Here is a 19,966-nt window from a genome sequence, read left to right on the forward strand (position 1 = left end):
ACAAGGTATTCTTGCTCTAAATAGCTCTTTAATCCCTTTTTTTTTAAAAAAACTGGTATTTCTCATTCTTTCACATAAAGGTGTGTTTTAAAGGCTTTTTCTTTAAAAAAAACAGATCTCCCACTTAAAGAAAGGTAACAGAGTCAATATAGACATAAAAAAACACAAAAAACCCCGTTAATTATGGTTTTTTAGCAAATTTTCGTCAAAAATATTTTTTTCTCTATTTTTTCTCCTATTTGCTCAAAAAAACTGGGAAAAAAAGGTAAATCCTTATATCACTACCGTAGAAACCTCTTATATACACAAAATACTTATGTTTTCCTCTTTTTCCCGCCAAAAATACGGTTTTTTTTCAAAAAAATCTCGACTTCAAAAATTCTCGACGTCAAAAAAATCGCTACTTTTTATTATTATTTTTTTCCCTTTAAATCTCTGCTTTTCACCCAAAAAACACTTCACCATGGATAAAACTCTCACCGGAATCTTGCACTCTATAAATCAAGCAATTTTCCAGAGAAACGGGCTATTTTTGGGCGATTTATTGTCAATCAAAAGAGATCCAAAATCTCTCCAGGAATTAGTATTTTCTAGCCCTTCAATTGACCCAAAACAAGATATTATACGTATATTACATGATAAATCATGGGTAGATGTTGTTTTTTGCTTTTGGAAGGCGTCATTAGCGCTTGGAAAAGACCAAGATATAGTGAAAGCAACAGATGAGCAACTTGTGCTTGTTCAGTAGGAATTAACGTGGTTAAAATATTGATAATGAAAGTTAGAGCTGTTCTGAAGGGGTTTTCTCAGTGGGAAGCGTGGGTTTTGCCGGTTCTTTTTGCGGTCTGCCGAGATCTTGAGGTTCTGGCATGTAAGGTAATTGGAGTATAAAATATACAGAAAAGAGGGTCTTAATGGGGTTTATATAAGGCAGATGCATTGCTAAGATCAAGGGATGAGAAGGCGGAGAAATCGGAAGAAGCGGCGAGAATGATTAATAAAGCCTTTACTATATGTATTACAGATAGGTATAAGAAATGAGAAAAAAAGTATGATCTTAGTGGTTAGAGAGGCGATTGAGGTGTCACGTAAATGGGGAACATATTATATTATTGGGGTTCTTTTTAAAATTTATTTTAAGGTAATTTATAGGAAATAGATGAAAGAATGAAAGAATGATCTATTAAAAATAATAATAGATCAATAAATTTTCGTTATCTAAGAATATATTGAGAGCTATTGAGGTGTCAGAGATGCCACCTCTTGAATGTTTTCCAAAATCGCATGTGGTTACATATAAATATTATCTTGGGGTGTCAGCATTTTTAAATGAGGAATATGCAGTGGTATTTATATTTATGTATCTAATAGTTTTTTTAAATGATAATTTTTTAGGCACAAGTGGAATTGATGGCATCATTAGAACTTTGTGAAAGAAAGTCAGCTAAAAACTTAAGGTATTATATATTTTTGAATGTAAAGAATCTATTTTAAAGAAGTATAGATTGATACTTACATATCTTATTCCAACACTTTTGTTGACATCTCAGAAGATGCCATCTAAGGCTTTATTATCAAAGTTTTTATACTTAAAAGATTTTTATGAGCCTCTTGTAGAGTATATTCGTAAAGGCAATTTAAAAGGATATGATCAATTATTGATAGAGAGAGAAAAAGAGCTTATGAGTAAAAGGATATATTTAGCCATTGAAAGGATCCGTGATATGTGTATGAGAAATCTTTTTCGTCGTGTGTATGATTTATATATGTAATTTGAATAATTAATATTTATTTTATTTTAGATTTATTTTGAATCAAAAGTTTACAAAAATACCAATTAAGCTGTTTCATATTGCTTTAAATTATATGGGATTGGATGTTGAAATAGCAGAAACAGAATGTTTTTTGGCTAATATGATATATAAAGTGAGAATATTTATGTTTTTCTTTTTTATATTAACTTTTTTAAGGGATTTATAAAAGGCTATATACATCAGGAACGACAAACGATTATTTTATCTGTTAAAGATCCTTTTCCAAAAACAGTAAATTTATCTAACTTGTTAATTTAAATAATCATCAAAACAATTTATTATATCTATATAGTTTTCAATACGCCAGACAATTCCTGATACAGATTTTGTTTCTGCTAATTTGTTTCAACTTTTTTTAATTTTTGTCTTATTCTTCTTTGTTGACAAACATATTTTCCTAGAGGAGTTTTATCCCAATCATAATCTTCTAAAAAGGTGCACATTTCGTCTATGTTTCCTGGTGAAAATTCTATAGAACTTCTTCGAGAATTGATAAATTCAGAATTCTCTTTAAGTTTCTCTATAAAAATTGATAACATCTTATTTAATTTGGGATTTTTTGATTGCTTAATGTACCGTTTTATCTGAATTATTATGGGCATTGCCATTTCTGGGAACGCTATTGATTTACATTGCAATGAATAGATTTCTTGTAGTAATTCAATGATTTGTTCAATTAATCCATCTTGATAAACTTTCCCTTTAAGATAGGATTTTGGTGCACGTATACATAACTCAAAATCAATAGGTTTTGCAGTGGATGGACTCGGTTTATTCTTTATTTCTTTGGATTCTAAAACTTCGAAAATATAAGGCGCCAAAGGAATATAAACTTTTGTATGATGAGAAATGCGAATTAAACTTCGAATAAGATGAAACTTCAAAGGAAAGAATTGAACTAAGGATGCAAATTTGATTGTTCCTAGAGTTACTTGAACCAATGGATAAATTAGATCTTGCATTATTGATGTATGTGTTTTTTTCTCAATTTTATTGTAATAGTTAGATAAAACAAGTGACCAAAAATCAATGGAATTTACATATTTCCAATTATAAACTTCTTTATAAGACACCTTTATTGTATAAGACAAGTAATAAAGAAAATGAAACTTGCCTTATCTTGTTTAACAATTGCATTACGTAAATAAATTGCTAATTGGCGAATACATTTAAAAGAAATTTGATATGAGATGACTTGATCAACACCAAAAAGTTTTGACATAAAATCTTTCATAGAACAAATAAAAGGTAATGTAATAGCATTTGTTTGAGATGATTGTTGAATAAACGCTGTATAAAATGTCTATTTAAATCAATGTTAAATAAAAATGATATAAAATGTATATACTTTAAGGCCATATTCTATATAATTCTTATCATTTGTAGAAAATATCTTTTCTATTATAGAATGTATAGAATTTCTGATTTGATCATGAGATTGTGTACTCCATAAATTTGCTAAAAGTTTTATCAAATTTTTCATAAACTTTCTATGTGTAAGAGCACATGGTATAAGTTTTTCTGTCCCTTTCAGTATCAAATTCAACATATTTGGATCTGTTAAATCATGCAAGAGACGTAATACATTTGAAAATTGTACTCTAAAAATAAATAATAATTCTTTCTCTTTTTTTTCATCCCGACTCTTTCTAAGAACATCAAAAAAATGCCATTATGTTAACCAAATATACTCTTTCTTATGCATAGATTTTTTTGATTGGAAATAATCATATAATATATAAGGAACCTGTTTAAACGCTAAAACAATAAGTGCATTAAAAACTATACATTTTAACCATAAAAATAAATAACTAATAACAATCTACACCTTCTGGATCACTAATAATCGAATTCATCGAAATATCCGTTTTTTCATTAAATTTAACTACTTTATGAACTGCTATCACCAATTTTTTCAGAATTTTTAGAGATTTTTCTTCAATAAGACCCTTCTCCCATTCTTCCAGAATTGATAGCGTTAATGTCCCGCGATTCATATCATCTTTTTTGCCCTCTTCCTCTATTTTTTCTATATCTGAGTCCTGAAACTCAAGCAATTCCGCTTCTTCTTCTTCAAGATACTTATAAAACTCTGGATCCTCTTCTTTTAAGGCCTCGAGCTGTGCTTTATGTCCGCCATTCCTGCTCAATGGCTCATCACTTTCTTCTTCACCAGATATGCCTTCTGAGAGACTATCTGGGGCATTTTCAGAGAAAAAAACGGATGATATCTCTTCTCCTGAGTCTGTTCTATCTGTTTCTTTAGGTTTTTCTTTGATATCTCTGTTTTTAGAGGACTTATATCTGCTTCTTATCTTTTTGATCGCACGTCTCCGTTCAAGGGCCTTTTGAAGCCGTTTTTTTTCGAATTTTTTCGTAGACTTAGAGATCTTAGCCATAACGTCCTAATAAGAAGCGTTTTTGTGCAAAAAAAGAGGTTTTTAATGGGTTTTTAGGAAAAACAAATAAGCCTAAATTTTGGTAAATTTTTGTACGTTAATCGCAACGTCGTATAAATTGAAAAATTAAAAAAAATTAAAAAACATAGATAAAAGTTGATAAAATGGAGTCAAAAATAGAACGATTAGATTCTTCTTGTGAAAAGGAATCGATTGATACCAATATTGTCCAGGAAAAACAGGCTGGGTCTAAAAGACTACATAGTGAAACGGAGGACAAAGTAAGGCCTTAATATTCCTATAAATTGCATTAGAAATACCTTCTAATGATTCAGGATTCTTTAAATTATAAGAAAAGTCCTGTTTTATTGAAAAAACAGTGTGTTTCTATGAAAAAATTGAAGCAACCATTTCGGTCACCTTTAAAAGTTAATAGTACTATTACCAGTGAGCCATTGGAGGTAAAGAATAATTGTAATATTCCAAGAACTCTTGAAAGTTCGAAAATTGTTGAAGGAAGCGAAAATATAGAGCCAATTGCTGCACCACATGATAGCGAAGGTTCTACGCTAATATCAAAGGTGTCTGTTAAAAAAACAGCCTTTAGATCACCTTTAGTATCTAGTAAGAATATAGGAGATCCTGATACAATTGCTTTATATAAAAAAAAGATGGAACTTGAACGAAAAATATGGGAGGTTGATGAACAAATAAAAACGATAGAAACAGCTAAAATGTATGAAAATAAGGTGTGCTTATAGATCTATTCTTTGTTTTTATCTTAATAGTTAAAGGATGATTGTAAATTGGGGCGATTGGTTGATAAATGGCGTGTAGCAGCTCAACAGGCAGCTACACAGCTTTTTGCTGTTGTTTCAGAAAAGATTGAATCAGTAGGAGGGATAAGTGCATGGTATAGACAATTTGAAGAGTCAAGGAGTATATTATTAGAGTGGGATCAACCTCCAAAACCTGAGATAGAAGATACAGATTATGATAGAGAAGATTCGCAAAATAATGAAGAAGCATCACAGCCTGAAGTATTTACGATGGCTATAATGCTCCAGAAGCTGAATATACCTCCTGAATTAATTGGATGGGATGCAGAATCCGAAACCTGGCTATAATATTAAATAAAAGTTATATTTTTGAAAAGCAAATGGTTTCAAAATATAGAAATGAAATGAAATATGAAATATTTTTTCGATTACGTATTATATATGATATTAAATAATTGCGCGAATGTTTAGATATTACTGCTTAAATGGTAATTTGGCGATTGTATGTTATCTGGTATGAAAGTTTTGTGTATTTAAGTTTCGTCTGAGTCCAATATGCAATCTTGCTTGTCGATAATAAATCTTAATTATATTAGCTATATAAAGAATATGTTTGTTTATGAATTACCATAAATGTTATTAATAAACATAAAATTAGAATAACAATTGTTTCAAAAAAATCATCTTTGCTTTCATAAAAATCTTGATTATCATAATCTAGTTCCAGTGTATCCTCATTTTCCTCTACATCATTTATTTTTAACGAGTTTAATACCCTTTTAATAAAATTTTTAAGTCTATTAATAATATTGACATTATCTTTCTCTTTTGTATGTTATTTAAACTCTAAGAAATCAATATAACAAACCTTGATTAGAAGTATTTGTTGTAGTTCCATTTACAATAGATTTATATAAACATCTTATTCGAAGTTTAATTAAAGAAAGTGTTATTGGTAACCATGCTTCTGAACTAGCCAAAAGTGCATTGTCATAATGTCGTTTTGCTAAATGAAAGTCTTGCTGTATACCAATACCATTTTCATACATCCATCCTAGATTCCAAATAGCAAGAGCAGATACTCCAGTGTCAGCAGCTGACATAAAACATTTGATAGCTTTAGAAGAATCTGCTTTTGTTCCTATGCCTTCTAAATAATAATCACCTATTCTAACCATTGCATCAACATTGTTCTGTTTTGCTGCCCGTGTATAATAAATCAGAGAAAGTTGATCTGACATTGGAAAATATTTCTTTTGATTACGAGAAGAGAAAGATTTTGCTAAACTAGCTTAATACAATGATATTAGGGAAAATTAATACGAACCTTTATCAAGAAGCCATCCAATGTTAGACTGCCCTGCTTCATAGCCTTGTTCAGCTGCAATTAATGTACTAATAAGTGTAATATATATATTATTATTATCATATGCTCTTTCAGCTTCATCAAGTGTTGAATAAATCAATCCAATCCTTTCAGAAACATATTTATAATACTAAAATAAATGAACATATAACCAATCGTATTAATTAGAATTACCGTAACAGTTCTTTGACATGATGATTCCTTTGAAAGTTCATTATAACTCATTGTTGCTAAATAATATGCAGCTTCAACAGGGTTTTTGTCCCATGCTAATTCAAAAAGTATATTTGCTTTTGTATAATCTTTTTGTGCTAAATATATTTTGGCAAGATTAACTTTAGCAGCAGAAAGTCCTTGATCTGATGCTGCTTTAAAAAGTTCTGCAGCTTTTTGTATATCTATATTAGTATCACCATATCCTTTTAGATATATCATTCCCATTCCATTTTGACATGCCGCATCCCCAATATTTATACCACGTTGAAACCATATTTTAGCAATTCGAAAGTTTTGTGCAACACCCTCTCCTCTAAAATACATCAAACCTAAATATCTTGCTGTTTCTGCTGCTCCTAGTCCATATTTCTCATCATAAGGTTCTCCGTTCTTTTTCCAATATAATCTTGCAATTTTTTTAAAATAACTAAATGATTTTTTAAAATCTCTATCCATACTAGATGTTCCAAGATAGAAAAGTTTACCAAGAAGCAATTGTGCTTCAATATCACCTTTTTCTGCTATATAAGAATAATAATCTATATAATTATCCATTTCTTTCTTCTCAATTCTTAAGATCTTTCCAATTAGCTTCTTCCTTTTTTTATAATCCGGTCCACTTGAAACAACACTAGCTCCTTCACCATATATACCACCACCATCATCTGCAAATTTTCGAGGCATACGAGGAAGTAAAATACCACCAGGAGGTCCCGAATCAAATTGATACATTACTTTATCCGCAACCTTTTTATAATATTCTGCTGCCATTTGACATGATTGCGGCGTCCCAATACCCATATAATGTCTATATCCAAGAACCATCTCTGCCCTAATATCTCCTTGAGATGCTGCAAACATAAAATATAACATAGCTTTGGCTTGATTTCGAGGAACTTGTTCTACCATACCCACCGCATAAAAAAGTCCCAAATTAAATTGTGATGTAGTATTTCCTGTTCGACGTGCATGCTCTTTATAAAACAAAAATGCCTTATATAAATCTAATGGATGACTATAATTCCCATACTTTTAACAATTAAATATTCTTCTTTTCCTCTTAAAAACTTACAAAATGCATATCTGCTAATAAATATAATGCATCATTATGACCAAGAGCCGCCGCTTTCTTAAGCATAGAAGATACTTTAAAAATCTGGTTTTTCGAGAAATAATATTCTGGTGAATACGTCTGTTGCTGTGTTATTTGAATCAATATAAATTTTGATATAATATATTTAAATGTATTAATCAGTTTTAAAAACCCTTTTTGAACCCATGACCGATTCGGTGATATCTTACGTGATACATTCCTTAGAATTTCAAGAGATTCCATATATATTTCACTCGCTAAACTCATTAATCACGATTTTTTGCTCCATAGATTCACCATTGATATCTTTCGCTACAAAATCAATAACAATATCCAATTCTAATGCTTTCCTCAATTCATCCGTATGATTCATATGCTTATCCGTGCCTTTTTCTCCCTTATTTTCCCGGTTTATCTCTGTGTTACTTTCTACCAGAAATATACCTAATATTTATATAAAAACTTAATACTAGTAATTCTCTATTTACCTTTAAAAAATAACAAAATAGCAATAATAAATAGCTTATTTAACCCCATTTTAATGAGAAATATGGCATTATTTTTCTTTCATTAGTTTTCTAGTCTTTTTTATGTATTTTTTACCTCCACCGGGTCAGCGATCTTAAACTTAGTGAAGAAGATATGAGAATATAAAAGCGATAAGTGTTGAAGTAAATATTTTTGAATATTTATAAGGAGGAAGAATTAGTTATGTAATTTTATCTATTGAGATTAATATTTTATGTATTTTTGAGAAATAAAGAAATTTACTTTTTTTATGGGAGGGGAGATTTCTTGAGGAGATTTATATTGATTTGCCCGTATTTCACCGTTTTCAGAACCAGTGTAAATAGTTTGAGTCTAAGAGATTGATAATTAGTTTTTTGTTTTATATTTAGTAATGTAGTATTTGAATGTACCTGTTGATCGAAAACAAGAGAACGAGCAATAGAATTATCATGACCTTGTAAAAGTATTTGTTGATCATTATTAAATGATGTGTTTTCATAAAATTCAAATAAACGAATTTTTCCACTTAATTTTGTTAATTGATATATTAGTTTGAGAGAGAGAGATACGTATAACTTGCAGAACAAATATAAGCACTATTTTTTGTAGTATTTAGTATTATGTCAATGACATAATCGCAGTCGAGTTTAGATCGTAAATCACCTAATGAAATATATGTTGGATCTATTGTATCATCTATATCATTTTTTGAGATGTCATTTATATTGTAGAGAGAAAGGGTTTCCATATGACTTAAGCCTAAAACCTTATTTGGACCAAGAAAATCTGCTCTATGTATAGAAGATTGATTATTAAAGACATTTATAATGGCGTCATCATCAATGGAAAATCGTGTATCAAAAATATTGATTAAACCATCACATCCACCTGAACATAAACGATGAGATTGAATTGAATCAAATCGTACCTTAGAATTTAGAAAAATTAAAAAGATAGATAAGATATATAATTACGTCTGTAATATCGTCATTTTGTGATTCTTTATATGAAAAAAGAAGCGATTGTTTTCGTTGATCCCTAAGGAATTGAATTATTTTATTAGATTCGATACATTATATTATATACCACAAAAAAATACATGCATCTGAACCCAATAACGCACTTCCTCCTGCAATCATTGTTTTTTCTGTATTTTCAGAAATACATAAAATAGGCATTTTCTTTGCTGATGCCATTCAATGATCATTTATTAATTATTAATTTTAAAACCTGCTTTAAATTCTCTACAAATTCCTAAAGTTCGAATATCCCATATTTTTACAGCTCCCTCTTTTCCACATGTTATGATAGAATTATTTCCTGATATTTTCATATCTGAAATATGATCATGTACATCATTGATCACTTTATATGTTTCAAGTGTTGCTCGATCCCATAAACGAAGTGTATTATCTGAAGCAGATGAAACAAGAATATCACCTGCTATTCCTAAATTATAAACATAAATTGAATCATCTGGATATTTTGCGATATAAAAAGGATGAAATTCCCTCATTTCTAATATTTTTTTATTCTTGATAATATTAACTTTCACACTAGATTTTTCCCGGAAATTGATTACCGGGGTCCAGGCAGTATACCAGACGAGCTAAAAATATTAGTGTTATTAAATTAGGAAAGAATTAGTCAGCAATATTAGTACATGGAGTCTTGATAAGCTTTCTATAAAAATGGCGAATTCTAGATATGAATATGTTAAAAATTTTGAAAAAAATGATCAACTCTTGCCTAATACATGGATCGTAATAAGATTAGATGGAAATGGATTTCATAAATTCTCTAATAAACATAATTTTGAAAAACCAAATGATATTCGTTCACTTAATCTTATGAATGATGCAGCAACAAATGTTTTTTTGAAATTCCCAGATATTATTTTGGCATATGGAAATAGTGATGAATATAGTTTTGTTTTTCGAAAAAATACTCAATTGTATGGTCGTAGAGAAAGGTTTCAATAGGTTTATAGATAAAAGATTCTTATTAATCCCATTTCAGTAAACTTGTAACTTCAGTTGTTTCTTTTTTTACATCAAATTATGTATTTTTATGGCCCAATTATTTCGTCGATACTATTTTAACTTATCCTCCTTCTTTTGATGCTCGTGTCATTCTTTATCCATCTATACAAAATCTTAAAGATTATCTCAGTTGGAGACAAGTAGATTGTCATATTAATAATCTTTATAATACTACTTTTTGGGCATTGGTTCAAAAAGGAAATTTATCAACTACTGATGCTGAAAAATTGTTAATGGTATCTTTTTTTTTTCTTTTCTTTTTAATCATTCTTCTCATTTCTACTCTACAGGGAACTTTGGCCAAAGATAAACATGAATTACTTTTCACCCAATTCTCCATAAATTATAATAACGAACAAGAAATCTTTAAAAAAGGCTCTCTTCTTGTAAAAAATCATTCTAAAAATACTTCTGATAAAATAAATATTTATCATACTGACATCGTTAGCGATACTTTTTGGATTCAACATCCTTCATTATTACTTTAATTTATAATTATATAATCCCTAATTTATACTTATATTTCTCTTCTTTTATACTCATTTCTTCTCTATAAATACCTTGTTTATCATATTAATTACCTTTATGAGTCACGTGATTTACTCTTAACTGGCCGACGACCTCTTCAACTACACAATATTTAAAGCATGTCAGAAGAGACGATAAAAGAGCAGAAACGAGTTCCAAGAGATGCACGTATTGTCCATCTTATTCTTGCATCATTAGGAGTTGAAGCGTATCAGCAGAATGTGCCTCTTCAGCTGCTTACCTTTGCGCATCGTAATTATGATAATAATTTTTAATATAATTGTATGATTTATGATATTTTTTAGGATATACACATCAAGTTCTTCAAGATGCATTAGTGTATTCTGATTACGCGCGTCCAGAAGGGGGTACGGGATTGACGGTAGAAGATATTAGACTAGCAATTGCGTCACAAATGAATAATTCATTTCGTGGACCGCCACCTAAGGAATTTCTTCTTGAATTGGCGTTTGAAAGGAATAGGAAGCCACTGCCGCCGATATATCCTACGTATAATCTTCGTCTTCCGCCTAAAAAGTTGTTTTTTTTTGAAAAAAAAGAGTATATATATTAATTTTATTAGATATCTTTTAACGGCGCCAAACTGGGATTTTGACGTGCCTAAATCTAAAAATGATGATATATGATATAATTTTGGTTATATTTTATATTTTTTTTTAATATTGTTTCAGTTTTTCTAAAAAATTTATGTCAAAAATTAACTTTTGATTTAGACATTTAAATTTCTTAACATTTCAACTAATGCAACTCGATAAATCAATGTAGTTCTATGTTCTGCTTCTTTGGTCGATTCATATATTTTCTACCTTTACATAAAATCTCTACTCAATAACTACGATTATAAAGAAAATAGATTAGGCGGTTGTATTAAATAAAATATTAATAAAAAGTCAAATGAATAGATCGTATAAGGACATTTTAATATTTTAAGGATATTTTGTTTATAATTTTTTTGGAGGAGAAAAAAACGAGTTTTTGAACATTATTTTTATAGAAATAATTTATAAATTATTGGAAACATAATAGTTTTTACAGATGGGCACATTAAAACATTCACTTCAACGTCGTAATCATAAGGAACGTTCTCAGCCAGTTGAACGTGAAAAATGGGGTCTTTTAGAAAAACCAAAAGATTATCGTTTAAGGTAATCTGATTATCAGTAGAAAAATACAGGTTAATATCAATAGAGCCCGGGATTATCAGTCAAAACAACGTAGACTTAAGCGGCTTCGAGAAAAAGCAGCTGAAAAGAATCCAGAGTATGTTATTTATTTAGAAATATATAAATTAATTTTGTTATTTTTTAGTGAATTTTACTTTGGGATGATGAAAGAAAAAACAAAAGATGGAATTGTTATTGTTGATAGAGGCAATCCTGTATTAACAGAAGAAACAGTACGATTATTAAAAACACAAGATGCGGGATATATCAAAATGATGTTACATATCGAAAATAAGGTATGTTTTTAGTTAATTTTTATTATATAATTCTATTATTAGCATTGTTTGTGTTTTTATTACTTTTTGATATTTTTATATATTAACGTTTAAAAGAAAGTTAAGAAACTCGAGCAATATATCTATACAGATGATAAAGAAGCTACTAATTGCAGTGCAAAGCATTATTGTTTTGTTGATGAAACAAGTAAGTTATTTATTTGTTTAGTAAAATTATTCAAGAGAAAATAAAGATTTAGAAAGTCAAGAAAAAACGTATCAAAAGCAAAAAAAAAAGAATTATACAAGTCAGATACATGAAAAGCTTTCTGAAGAACCTTTTTCTCATGATGATTCAATTGAAACATATTCTAATCTAGTAAATGAGGATCAAACCACTCAAACGTCTAAAGTTATACTATCAGCTAATCCTAAGCTGATACGTGAATTAGCATCACGAAGAAACCGAATAGAGAAATTATCTATGTTAGAAAGACAAATTGATCTTCAAAGGAATCTACAAACTAAAGGTGAAAGGAAAAAAATGGGTACAACGAGCGATGGTATTCCTATATATAGATGGAAACTTGAAAGAAAACGATAATATTTAAGAATTAAAAAATTAACAATTTAATCTGCAAGCCAATATATATCATATATATGTTATCTATATTTATAGCGCTTAGAAATAAAGTAAAGTGACTTCATGTGGCGTAGTTTCCCTAATAAATGTTAATGATTCATTTATGTATAAAAAAATATATACTTTGGACAGTAAGGGCATTTAAACTTATTAGATGGATTATCCTTAGAAAGTCGTTCAATTGATTTTTTTGAAATAACATGCCCACCTAATAAAATATTAAAAACTTAATTATTTATAAAAACATACAAGGAATCATAAGTGGTGGATTTGATTCGGTTGTTTGTTCTTTACTAACTGGACAAGTGAAAACACTATGAAATCGATATTTGCTTGGTAAAGGAATTTCTACTGGAAGTTCATTTTCGCTTGTCCATTCGGTCTTTTTCTCTTTCATAATTGATGACATTTTCAATAATGTTGGTATTGCTAAAGAGCCTACTATAGAAACGGTTTGTAATGGTGAATCTGGCAAAAGACCAACTAAAGAACAATATTCACGATTAAAAGATGTTTGTATTGAAGTCCAAAGATGTTCATGTGTATACATTTGATTATATGGAGAAAGCGATATATTTGAAGCATAACAGAATAGACACATGAGCTTTTTAATCTCTATAAAACCAATGATTAATTTAAAAATTCCTTTTCCTTTTGTTATTTAAACCTTGTAAATGTTTGTCTGCAAATGATGGGAAATGTGTTTTAGCATATTCAATAGCAATTTGTATACGATTTGGATCAGATCGTATAAAAAGTGAAATAAATTGAAGTTTATGAAGATCAAATTCAAGATTACTACTACGTTGTTCAAGCTGTTCTCGTTTTGAATAGGTCCATCTAATATTTTTAGGAACAAAAATGTAATTGGTAATCTTACTTGATTGCTGTATCGAATTCTTGATTCTTAAGTGCATGAAGGATCTGATAGAGATGTCCAAAAGCGTGGAGTAGGTGTTCAGGTATATCAAGGTGTGTTTCCTATAATATTTTATAAGCCAAATTCAAAAGAAATATTAAATGTTAAAAAAGCACTAAAATATTAATAATTTATGTTAATAACTTTGAAATATTTTGCATCAATATATAGTCTATAAGGCAGGATAGCTTTAAACAGACATTTTAAATATTCAATCCTCTGGAATAAATAGTAATAAATCTGAATTTCATGTCCAGCAGTATTTAGCAATGTTTTGTAGTATTTTACATCATTTTGTAATATTTAAATATTCACTAATAATACCATAGAAATAGTTTTGAATAAAAATTAAAAGTTTTTTAAATTAATAACATTTTGTGCGTCCTTTTTAATAAATCTCTTTCCTTTTTTACCTTGATAAATGTTTGTACTAAAGCAAACTCTGCACGACGAATCCAATGAAGTGCAATTAGACGATGTAACTCATCTACATTCCCTGGAATTTTTTCATGTATACCTATAGATGATAAATTCGTTTTAAATTGCTATTTCTTTAATTTAATATATATGTTCATTCCCTTCCTTTTTTTACTTCATACCTTGTCTAATATCTTTCCATATCTATGAAGACTTGTATATATCTCTTTCTGCCCATTTATTAACTGTGTTATCCCCTTACGAAGTCGATCTTTCATTGATCTCCATGTTTCTTCCCGGTTTTCTATATTGTATTCGCCTTTTTCATCCCTTCTCTTTACACTTACCTAACGTATCTTCACTCAATCTTCTAATACCCTCTTCAATATCTTTTTCTATCACTTCTAGTGTATTAAATATAGATGATCCAATATATTTTGCTTGCAAAAATGTAAATTCCTTAAAAATACCCTCCATTTTAAAACGGATTATGATATTATATTTCAATTAAGCTCCTTCCCCTTAGATTTAATGCTTTTCTTCTTCTTTCTTCAATGTCTCTGTACGAATAACTGTTCCAATAGCCATAAAAAACCTAGATCAATCTTGTCATAAAAATATCCCCTTCTAATATTCAATTTCTACCCAAATGTCGCTGCGCTTGATATCATAGACGTGCTTAGCGTACGAATAACTCCTTGTCGCCCTGGTCCGTACCGTATAAGATGAAGAGTTCCCTAATAGATAAATGTATATAAATATAGAGTAAAAATATAGAAATTTTATACGAAAACTAGCCCGGCCTTTTGTATTTATATTAAGTTAGATAAAATTTAGAAAAGTATATAGAAAAAATACACAAAGACCGACGGAAGAGCCCATTAAAGCGCCTGTTTTAACTGTTTGATATTTTAGTAAAAAAAAAGAGAAAAAAAGAGGGGTAAATACGTTTTTCAAGTGTAGAAGCCATGGATTGACGAAGATGGAGTTTGTTGAGGCGGGATTTAGAGGAAAGATTTTGTAAAAATAAAAATTAATAAAGAATAATGATTTTATATGAAATATGTTCAAATATGTATATTGGAAGGTATTTAAGATGAAAAATGTGAAATATAAGGAATAATTTTTTTATGATGAAATTTAGTTTTGAAGGATTTTTACATGAAATTGAGAAGAAAGAGCATGAGATTACACATGTTATAGGGTTGGTATCATTTAAAGATGTAAAAAGGAATTTTTGAGGGGAAAAAAGGTTGATTTAAAGTAGAAGAGAAAATTAATAGGATATAAATCAATATTTTTTGAAATTAATGATGAATCTGATGAGAATATTATTCAATATTTTCCAGAAGGGATTAAGTTTATTGAGGAATGTTTTAATATGGATGAAAAAAATAAAATATTAATTTTTTGGTATTTTTTAAGTATTTAGTTTAAAAAAAACCAATTTGTTTTAAGTCAGGCAGGAATATCACGTTCTACAACTATTGCAGCGGCTTATTTGATGAAAAAAAGGAATATATCAAAAGAAGAAGCAATTTTATGTATAAAAAAAGTTCATCCAAATGCAGAACCTAATCCGGGTTTTATACAGCAATTGCAGTTATTTTATGATTGTAAATATGTATTGAGTAATGAAACAAAGTTATATAGACAATGGCTATATAAACATAAGATTCATTCATCATTACGTATGATATATAGATATATATTGAAAAAAATAACCAGAGTGAATAGAAGAGAAGAAAGCACCTGTTATTTCTTTATATTGTCAAAATGAGTCTATACGAAGTGATCAAATACATCTTCAGTGTAAAAAGTGTAGGTAAAATTATATCTATATATTATATATTAAATTTTAGTAAAAATTATTTAGAGTTGTTTTAGCTAATTCTAACTGTATTATTGATCATAAACCACCTCAATCATTTATTGAATGTAGTCATTTTTTTTTGGAACCATTAACATGGATGAAAAATGAATTAGATAATGGAAATATAGAAGGGAAATTAAATTGTCCTAAATGTAATTCAAGAGTAGGGAAATACGCATGGCAAGGTATGCATTGTAGCTGTAAAGAATGGGTTACGCCGGCTTTGAGTATACAAAAAAGTAAAATTGATGTAATAAAAAAGGAATTAACAAAATAATTTTACAGTATTTTTAAATAAATAAATTTAAGTTTATTAATAAACTTAAATTTATAAAAATGTTTTAAACATTTAACAATTGTAACAAAACGAAATAGTTTTACGACTCTTATTACAAAATCTATTTAAAAATACTTAGAACTTATCTGTTCATTATTTCTTCTTCCAATATTCCCAATTGAGCTGAAATTTGTTTGTTTTTCATTTGTTCTATGCCCAATTGCTTTTCTCTTCTTTTAACACGATCTTTTTCTAGTTCCCACATCTCTAATAAATAAGAATTTTGTTTTTTTAATTCTTCATTTTTTAACTTGATTTCCTCAAATTCTTTTAATATTTTGCTGAGTTCAGAATCTTTGGTTTTCAAATAAATATTTGATTCTATTTGAATAAAATCTATAAGATCTCGTAGCTTTTTTATAATATTGTCATTTACATTATTATTAAAGATTTCTTTTTTTTCCTTAAGTGCATTCTTTAGCTCATTAATATATTTCCTGAGAGATTCATTCTCTTGCTGTAAAATAATTCTTTGTGGTGTCCATGGTTTCTTTAAAGTTATAGTTTCAGGATATATTTTTTTTGATTGCAATACTTTTGATGCTGAAAATTGAACACATGATGTATTCTGTATATTTTTAACTCCTTCTGAAATATTAAAAAAATTATCATCATGTATATTTTTCAATTGAAGTGGTTTTCTTGGTGAACTTGACTTTGATCTCCTAAAATCTTTCTTCATACCAGATGATAAAACCGTTCTTATAGAACAATTGTCCATCTAATTATAATTAGTTTTTATATATATTTTAAAATCAATTCTAACATCTCCATATGTTTTAATAGGTGTTTCTGTATTATGAAATCCTGTATTATCTAAAACTTAATAAAAATACAAAAAATCCTCACATACCCTTCTCTTTACATATAAATAACATTCAAAATATTAAAAATAATACAAATACCTGAACAAATCTTTATTTTCTTCAAATCATCTTTAATATGCTCTGTATCTTTACAATTCTCCAATTTTAAAGGTTCATTTATTTTATTACAATTTAAACCTTTTAAACTATCTGATTAACATTACTAAAATCCTGTATTATTTTTCTTATATTCTATCTTTCCTTCATTCAATATAGATGGGGTCATCTCTTTTATATCGTCAATAATAGATACATCATTAATAGGTTTTTTATTAATCTCTAAGTCTTTATTTAAAGGCATGATATTTCAAAGAGTTTTCCTGTTAATTCTAATGAAAATCTTAAGATTTTAAGGAATTTTTGGAAAATAAAGGTTGATATAAATCTGAGGTTACTGTAGCAACACAAAATCAAAACAATACCAAAACATAAATAGTCAGAGAAATATACAAGATAAAGTAATATATCGACTATTTTCTTATAAGAATCCATCCTATTTATTTAGTTTTTTATGATTTTTTTGTATAATTGTTGATTTAATGTATATATATATAAGTGATTTTTGTAAAATAAAATGATAGATATATATTTAAAATAATGTTTATTTGTTAATTATAGATATTTGATAGATTTCTTTTTATAAAATTATCAAATATCAAAATTTAAAGTAGAGATTGAGAGAGGTCAAATATTGAAATAAAATTTTTAAAAGGGTTTATTATTATCTAAATATAAGCTTGTCTTATATGATTAGAAGAATTGATTAGATTTTCTGTTTTATTATAGATAATTTTTTATAAAAGAAAACCAATATTTTTGTTTAATTATAAAAATGAATTTTTGTATATAAATAAATTAAAATTATCTATAAATACATAATTATCTTATTAATAACAAAATACATTATTTTTTATATAAAATTGTTATTTTAAATATGTTAATAATCATTATTTGTAAAATAACCTGAATTTCAGTTTTTTAAGTTCAGGTAAATAATAACTTTAAATGATTAATAATTGATTTTTTCAAAAATAATGTTAAAAAACAATAAAAATACAAATATAAACTATAATAAAAAATCTAAAAGTTCAATATTAATTTTAAAATTCTTTATTTATAAAGTATTTATTTAAAATATAATAATCTTTTAAAAAAATATATAAAGAAACAAAAATTATATAATAATTTATCATTAACTAAATAAATCTTTGAATTGTTATTATTCTATAGAAACTAATAGATATTTTTTGTCCACTCTTAAAATAATGATAAAAATCACTTATATAAAAATATACAACATTTTATATTTCTACATATTACTATTTTAAATGAATTTCTAAATTCTAATAAAAAATATTTAGAAAACCCAGATTCTAATGTTAGTATATATATATATATCCTTTAATTACTTTTAAAGAATAAAAATAATTAAGTCCTATTATACTTTTAAATTTTTAATGCTATGAACAATAACTTTATTAAATTATCATTTTTTGAACGGCCTTAATCTACTAATATAAAAACATATGAACTTTTCAAATAAAATGTCCTAATTGCCATTATAAATCCTTTTATCCGCATAATCTTGAAATTAAATACTATATTAATTTTTTATATAATAAACAAATACACCCATTTTTTTATTTTATTTAGATGGTACCCAACCTTCATTTAACATTGCCTCTAATTTTACAACTTGACTCATTGATGTTGCATTTCGTATAGCATCTTGAATACGTTTTCTTTCTTCATCAGTTAATTTAAAATTATCTTTTTCCTCATCCATTGATTCATGAGTATCAAATGTATGAGACTTAATCCCTAAAATAGATTCTGCTAATGCAGTAGGTTCAGATATAGATACACCAAAAAGTACTTTTGCTGCCTCACGTTCCTAAAAAATGTTATATAAATATAGGTATACTTTGTCTAAATAAAAAATAAATCATACCGATTGACGAACTCTGGAAAAGTCAAGAACACGAAGACTCGAACATATCCAAATTACCCACAATCGATAATTCTCTTTTCGTGAAACAGGATTATCCATAAGACTCAAAAATGTAAGCTTTTTAAAACCAGAAAGACATCTAATATCAGAAAGCTCAGATATAGCATTTGAAGTCAATATAAGAGTCCTTAAATTTGGAACAGTTGATGGTAACTGAGATGAAATAGAAGAAATTCTATTACGAGATAAAAGAAGAGTCCGAATTCTATTCAACTTTGGAAAATTTCCAAGAAACCTTATATCATTATCTGTAAAGTCAATAGCATCATTTTGATCCTAAATCCCTTGTATAAACTTCTAAAAAATAAAATTTAATTTTTCAAACTTTAGTAACACCTAAATTCTCAATTGTTGGAATTTTATGGCCTGAAATAAAATAATAAATATAAAAACATGTAGAAACATAGCCTAGAATACCTCGTAAATCTAGTTCTCTCTCTTTTGTTGGATTAATATAAGATGGTGCATTGTTTAAAAGATCAATATTAAGTCGCATCAGAAATAAATTAAAATAAATCTTTTAAACAATTTAATATAAAGTTCTTTTAATAAGATCCCTTAAAAATAGCTGAATATATAATAAATTCAACTTAATATGTTGATTTTTCAAAGAATACCTAATTTCTCGAAATAATTTTATGTTAAGGTTTCCACCCTAATAAAAAAGTCATATCAAAATCTGATAAGATCTTTT

At 27.6% G+C, this 19,966-nt stretch overlaps 13 protein-coding genes across 13 annotated transcripts; 6 read left to right on the forward strand and 7 right to left on the reverse strand.

Moving 5' to 3' along the window:
• The first annotated feature begins 417 nt into the window (after nt 1-417).
• On the forward strand, nt 418-2,118 carry T552_01433 (hypothetical protein). Its single transcript, XM_018370016.1, has 9 exons — nt 418-744; nt 786-876; nt 931-1,028; nt 1,069-1,141; nt 1,200-1,346; nt 1,396-1,457; nt 1,505-1,753; nt 1,803-1,926; nt 1,971-2,118. The coding sequence occupies exons 1-9, from the start codon at nt 464-466 to the stop codon at nt 2,070-2,072; spliced, it is 1,227 nt and encodes a 408-aa protein (XP_018226170.1). The 5' UTR covers nt 418-463; the 3' UTR covers nt 2,073-2,118.
• On the reverse strand, nt 2,104-4,258 carry T552_01434 (hypothetical protein). The gene is made up of 5 exons (XM_018370017.1): nt 3,643-4,258; nt 3,506-3,596; nt 3,163-3,463; nt 2,929-3,117; nt 2,104-2,887 (listed from the first exon to the last, which is right to left on the reverse strand). Exons 1-5 carry the CDS (start codon nt 4,211-4,213, stop codon nt 2,150-2,152), a joined length of 1,890 nt encoding a protein of 629 aa, XP_018226171.1. The 5' UTR covers nt 4,214-4,258; the 3' UTR covers nt 2,104-2,149.
• A 73-nt stretch (nt 4,259-4,331) lies between these two features.
• T552_01435 (hypothetical protein) lies at nt 4,332-5,383 on the forward strand. Its single transcript, XM_018370018.1, has 3 exons — nt 4,332-4,494; nt 4,549-4,962; nt 5,008-5,383. The coding sequence occupies exons 1-3, from the start codon at nt 4,378-4,380 to the stop codon at nt 5,338-5,340; spliced, it is 864 nt and encodes a 287-aa protein (XP_018226172.1). The 5' UTR covers nt 4,332-4,377; the 3' UTR covers nt 5,341-5,383.
• Nucleotides 5,384-5,453: 70 nt separating this feature from the next.
• T552_01436 (hypothetical protein) lies at nt 5,454-7,995 on the reverse strand. Its single transcript, XM_018370019.1, has 7 exons — nt 7,965-7,995; nt 7,647-7,924; nt 6,533-7,603; nt 6,320-6,488; nt 5,861-6,274; nt 5,621-5,817; nt 5,454-5,574 (listed from the first exon to the last, which is right to left on the reverse strand). The coding sequence occupies exons 2-7, from the start codon at nt 7,908-7,910 to the stop codon at nt 5,500-5,502; spliced, it is 2,190 nt and encodes a 729-aa protein (XP_018226173.1). The 5' UTR covers nt 7,911-7,924; nt 7,965-7,995; the 3' UTR covers nt 5,454-5,499.
• A 349-nt stretch (nt 7,996-8,344) lies between these two features.
• On the reverse strand, nt 8,345-9,733 carry T552_01437 (hypothetical protein). The gene is made up of 7 exons (XM_018370020.1): nt 9,408-9,733; nt 9,264-9,363; nt 9,152-9,215; nt 8,747-9,105; nt 8,588-8,702; nt 8,439-8,528; nt 8,345-8,390 (listed from the first exon to the last, which is right to left on the reverse strand). The coding sequence occupies exons 1-7, from the start codon at nt 9,691-9,693 to the stop codon at nt 8,373-8,375; spliced, it is 1,032 nt and encodes a 343-aa protein (XP_018226174.1). The 5' UTR covers nt 9,694-9,733; the 3' UTR covers nt 8,345-8,372.
• A 92-nt stretch (nt 9,734-9,825) lies between these two features.
• On the forward strand, nt 9,826-10,753 carry T552_01438 (hypothetical protein). Its single transcript, XM_018370021.1, has 3 exons — nt 9,826-10,149; nt 10,197-10,455; nt 10,510-10,753. The coding sequence occupies exons 1-3, from the start codon at nt 9,869-9,871 to the stop codon at nt 10,705-10,707; spliced, it is 738 nt and encodes a 245-aa protein (XP_018226175.1). The 5' UTR covers nt 9,826-9,868; the 3' UTR covers nt 10,708-10,753.
• A 69-nt stretch (nt 10,754-10,822) lies between these two features.
• T552_01439 (hypothetical protein) lies at nt 10,823-11,427 on the forward strand. Its single transcript, XM_018370022.1, has 3 exons — nt 10,823-10,999; nt 11,053-11,284; nt 11,331-11,427. The coding sequence occupies exons 1-3, from the start codon at nt 10,867-10,869 to the stop codon at nt 11,392-11,394; spliced, it is 429 nt and encodes a 142-aa protein (XP_018226176.1). The 5' UTR covers nt 10,823-10,866; the 3' UTR covers nt 11,395-11,427.
• A 330-nt stretch (nt 11,428-11,757) lies between these two features.
• On the forward strand, nt 11,758-12,856 carry T552_01440 (hypothetical protein). Its single transcript, XM_018370023.1, has 5 exons — nt 11,758-11,913; nt 11,957-12,028; nt 12,077-12,227; nt 12,324-12,414; nt 12,461-12,856. Exons 1-5 carry the CDS (start codon nt 11,804-11,806, stop codon nt 12,808-12,810), a joined length of 774 nt encoding a protein of 257 aa, XP_018226177.1. The 5' UTR covers nt 11,758-11,803; the 3' UTR covers nt 12,811-12,856.
• A 26-nt stretch (nt 12,857-12,882) lies between these two features.
• On the reverse strand, nt 12,883-14,708 carry T552_01441 (hypothetical protein). Its single transcript, XM_018370024.1, has 8 exons — nt 14,533-14,708; nt 14,368-14,489; nt 14,182-14,313; nt 13,730-13,830; nt 13,517-13,689; nt 13,099-13,464; nt 12,973-13,057; nt 12,883-12,928 (listed from the first exon to the last, which is right to left on the reverse strand). Exons 1-8 carry the CDS (start codon nt 14,660-14,662, stop codon nt 12,889-12,891), a joined length of 1,149 nt encoding a protein of 382 aa, XP_018226178.1. The 5' UTR covers nt 14,663-14,708; the 3' UTR covers nt 12,883-12,888.
• A 5-nt stretch (nt 14,709-14,713) lies between these two features.
• T552_01442 (hypothetical protein) lies at nt 14,714-15,155 on the reverse strand (the record flags this gene model as incomplete). Its single annotated transcript, XM_018370025.1, has 4 exons — nt 14,714-14,780; nt 14,831-14,922; nt 15,044-15,084; nt 15,134-15,155. 4 exons carry the CDS (start codon nt 15,153-15,155, stop codon nt 14,714-14,716), a joined length of 222 nt encoding a protein of 73 aa, XP_018226179.1.
• A 72-nt stretch (nt 15,156-15,227) lies between these two features.
• T552_01443 (hypothetical protein) lies at nt 15,228-16,380 on the forward strand. The gene is made up of 6 exons (XM_018370026.1): nt 15,228-15,272; nt 15,330-15,408; nt 15,453-15,598; nt 15,644-15,876; nt 15,923-16,010; nt 16,062-16,380. The coding sequence occupies exons 1-6, from the start codon at nt 15,232-15,234 to the stop codon at nt 16,333-16,335; spliced, it is 861 nt and encodes a 286-aa protein (XP_018226180.1). The 5' UTR covers nt 15,228-15,231; the 3' UTR covers nt 16,336-16,380.
• Nucleotides 16,381-16,477: 97 nt separating this feature from the next.
• Nucleotides 16,478-17,562, reverse strand: T552_01444 (hypothetical protein; the record flags this gene model as incomplete). Its single annotated transcript, XM_018370027.1, has 6 exons — nt 16,478-17,116; nt 17,162-17,211; nt 17,249-17,254; nt 17,301-17,399; nt 17,426-17,432; nt 17,515-17,562. 6 exons carry the CDS (start codon nt 17,560-17,562, stop codon nt 16,478-16,480), a joined length of 849 nt encoding a protein of 282 aa, XP_018226181.1.
• Nucleotides 17,563-18,906: 1,344 nt separating this feature from the next.
• Nucleotides 18,907-19,768, reverse strand: T552_01445 (hypothetical protein; the record flags this gene model as incomplete). Its single annotated transcript, XM_018370028.1, has 4 exons — nt 18,907-19,155; nt 19,213-19,548; nt 19,598-19,638; nt 19,690-19,768. 4 exons carry the CDS (start codon nt 19,766-19,768, stop codon nt 18,907-18,909), a joined length of 705 nt encoding a protein of 234 aa, XP_018226182.1.
• Nucleotides 19,769-19,966: the final 198 nt, after the last annotated feature.

The sequence above is a fragment of the Pneumocystis carinii genome (genome assembly GCF_001477545.1).
Source record: "Pneumocystis carinii B80 chromosome Unknown supercont1.6, whole genome shotgun sequence".
Classification (NCBI taxonomy): Eukaryota; Fungi; Ascomycota; class Pneumocystomycetes; order Pneumocystales; family Pneumocystaceae; genus Pneumocystis; species Pneumocystis carinii.

Bases quoted from the DNA above. Each gene is read 5' to 3' on its own strand.
- T552_01433 (XM_018370016.1), top strand. From the start codon at position 464: ATGGATAAAACTCTCACCGGAATCTTGCACTCTATAAATCAAGCAATT. The intron at 1,142-1,199 runs GTAATTTATAGG...AAATAATAATAG, and splicing joins TTTTTAAAATTTATTTTAAG to ATCAATAAATTTTCGTTATC. The intron at 1,754-1,802 runs GTATGATTTATA...ATTTTATTTTAG, and splicing joins AGAAATCTTTTTCGTCGTGT to ATTTATTTTGAATCAAAAGT.
- T552_01434 (XM_018370017.1), bottom strand. From the start codon at position 4,213: ATGGCTAAGATCTCTAAGTCTACGAAAAAATTCGAAAAAAAACGGCTT. The intron at 3,118-3,162 runs GTATATACATTT...TGATTTAAATAG, and splicing joins ATATAGAATATGGCCTTAAA to ACATTTTATACAGCGTTTAT. The intron at 2,888-2,928 runs GCAAGTTTCATT...TATACAATAAAG, and splicing joins CAATTGTTAAACAAGATAAG to GTGTCTTATAAAGAAGTTTA.
- T552_01435 (XM_018370018.1), top strand. From the start codon at position 4,378: ATGGAGTCAAAAATAGAACGATTAGATTCTTCTTGTGAAAAGGAATCG. The intron at 4,495-4,548 runs GTAAGGCCTTAA...CTAATGATTCAG, and splicing joins ATAGTGAAACGGAGGACAAA to GATTCTTTAAATTATAAGAA. The intron at 4,963-5,007 runs GTGTGCTTATAG...TAATAGTTAAAG, and splicing joins CTAAAATGTATGAAAATAAG to GATGATTGTAAATTGGGGCG.
- T552_01436 (XM_018370019.1), bottom strand. From the start codon at position 7,910: ATGGAATCTCTTGAAATTCTAAGGAATGTATCACGTAAGATATCACCG. The intron at 6,489-6,532 runs GTAATTCTAATT...CATTTATTTTAG, and splicing joins CATGTCAAAGAACTGTTACG to TATTATAAATATGTTTCTGA. The intron at 6,275-6,319 runs GTTCGTATTAAT...AAGCTAGTTTAG, and splicing joins TGGATGGCTTCTTGATAAAG to CAAAATCTTTCTCTTCTCGT.
- T552_01437 (XM_018370020.1), bottom strand. From the start codon at position 9,693: ATGAGGGAATTTCATCCTTTTTATATCGCAAAATATCCAGATGATTCA. The intron at 9,364-9,407 runs GTTTTAAAATTA...GAATGGCATCAG, and splicing joins TTGTAGAGAATTTAAAGCAG to CAAAGAAAATGCCTATTTTA. The intron at 9,106-9,151 runs GTAATTATATAT...CTAAATTCTAAG, and splicing joins AAAATGACGATATTACAGAC to GTACGATTTGATTCAATTCA.
- T552_01438 (XM_018370021.1), top strand. From the start codon at position 9,869: ATGGCGAATTCTAGATATGAATATGTTAAAAATTTTGAAAAAAATGAT. The intron at 10,150-10,196 runs GTTTCAATAGGT...ATCCCATTTCAG, and splicing joins TTGTATGGTCGTAGAGAAAG to TAAACTTGTAACTTCAGTTG. The intron at 10,456-10,509 runs GTATCTTTTTTT...TCTACTCTACAG, and splicing joins ATGCTGAAAAATTGTTAATG to GGAACTTTGGCCAAAGATAA.
- T552_01439 (XM_018370022.1), top strand. From the start codon at position 10,867: ATGTCAGAAGAGACGATAAAAGAGCAGAAACGAGTTCCAAGAGATGCA. The intron at 11,000-11,052 runs GTAATTATGATA...GATATTTTTTAG, and splicing joins GCTGCTTACCTTTGCGCATC to GATATACACATCAAGTTCTT. The intron at 11,285-11,330 runs GTTGTTTTTTTT...TAATTTTATTAG, and splicing joins CTTCGTCTTCCGCCTAAAAA to ATATCTTTTAACGGCGCCAA.
- T552_01440 (XM_018370023.1), top strand. From the start codon at position 11,804: ATGGGCACATTAAAACATTCACTTCAACGTCGTAATCATAAGGAACGT. The intron at 11,914-11,956 runs GTAATCTGATTA...TAATATCAATAG, and splicing joins CCAAAAGATTATCGTTTAAG to AGCCCGGGATTATCAGTCAA. The intron at 12,415-12,460 runs GTAAGTTATTTA...GAGAAAATAAAG, and splicing joins TTGTTTTGTTGATGAAACAA to ATTTAGAAAGTCAAGAAAAA.
- T552_01441 (XM_018370024.1), bottom strand. From the start codon at position 14,662: ATGGAGGGTATTTTTAAGGAATTTACATTTTTGCAAGCAAAATATATT. The intron at 14,490-14,532 runs GTAAGTGTAAAG...AATACAATATAG, and splicing joins ATTGAGTGAAGATACGTTAG to AAAACCGGGAAGAAACATGG. The intron at 13,465-13,516 runs GTTTAAATAACA...TTGGTTTTATAG, and splicing joins TGCAGACAAACATTTACAAG to AGATTAAAAAGCTCATGTGT.
- T552_01443 (XM_018370026.1), top strand. From the start codon at position 15,232: ATGATTTTATATGAAATATGTTCAAATATGTATATTGGAAG. The intron at 15,409-15,452 runs GTAAAAAGGAAT...GATTTAAAGTAG, and splicing joins GGTTGGTATCATTTAAAGAT to AAGAGAAAATTAATAGGATA. The intron at 15,877-15,922 runs GTATGATATATA...CAGAGTGAATAG, and splicing joins TAAGATTCATTCATCATTAC to AAGAGAAGAAAGCACCTGTT.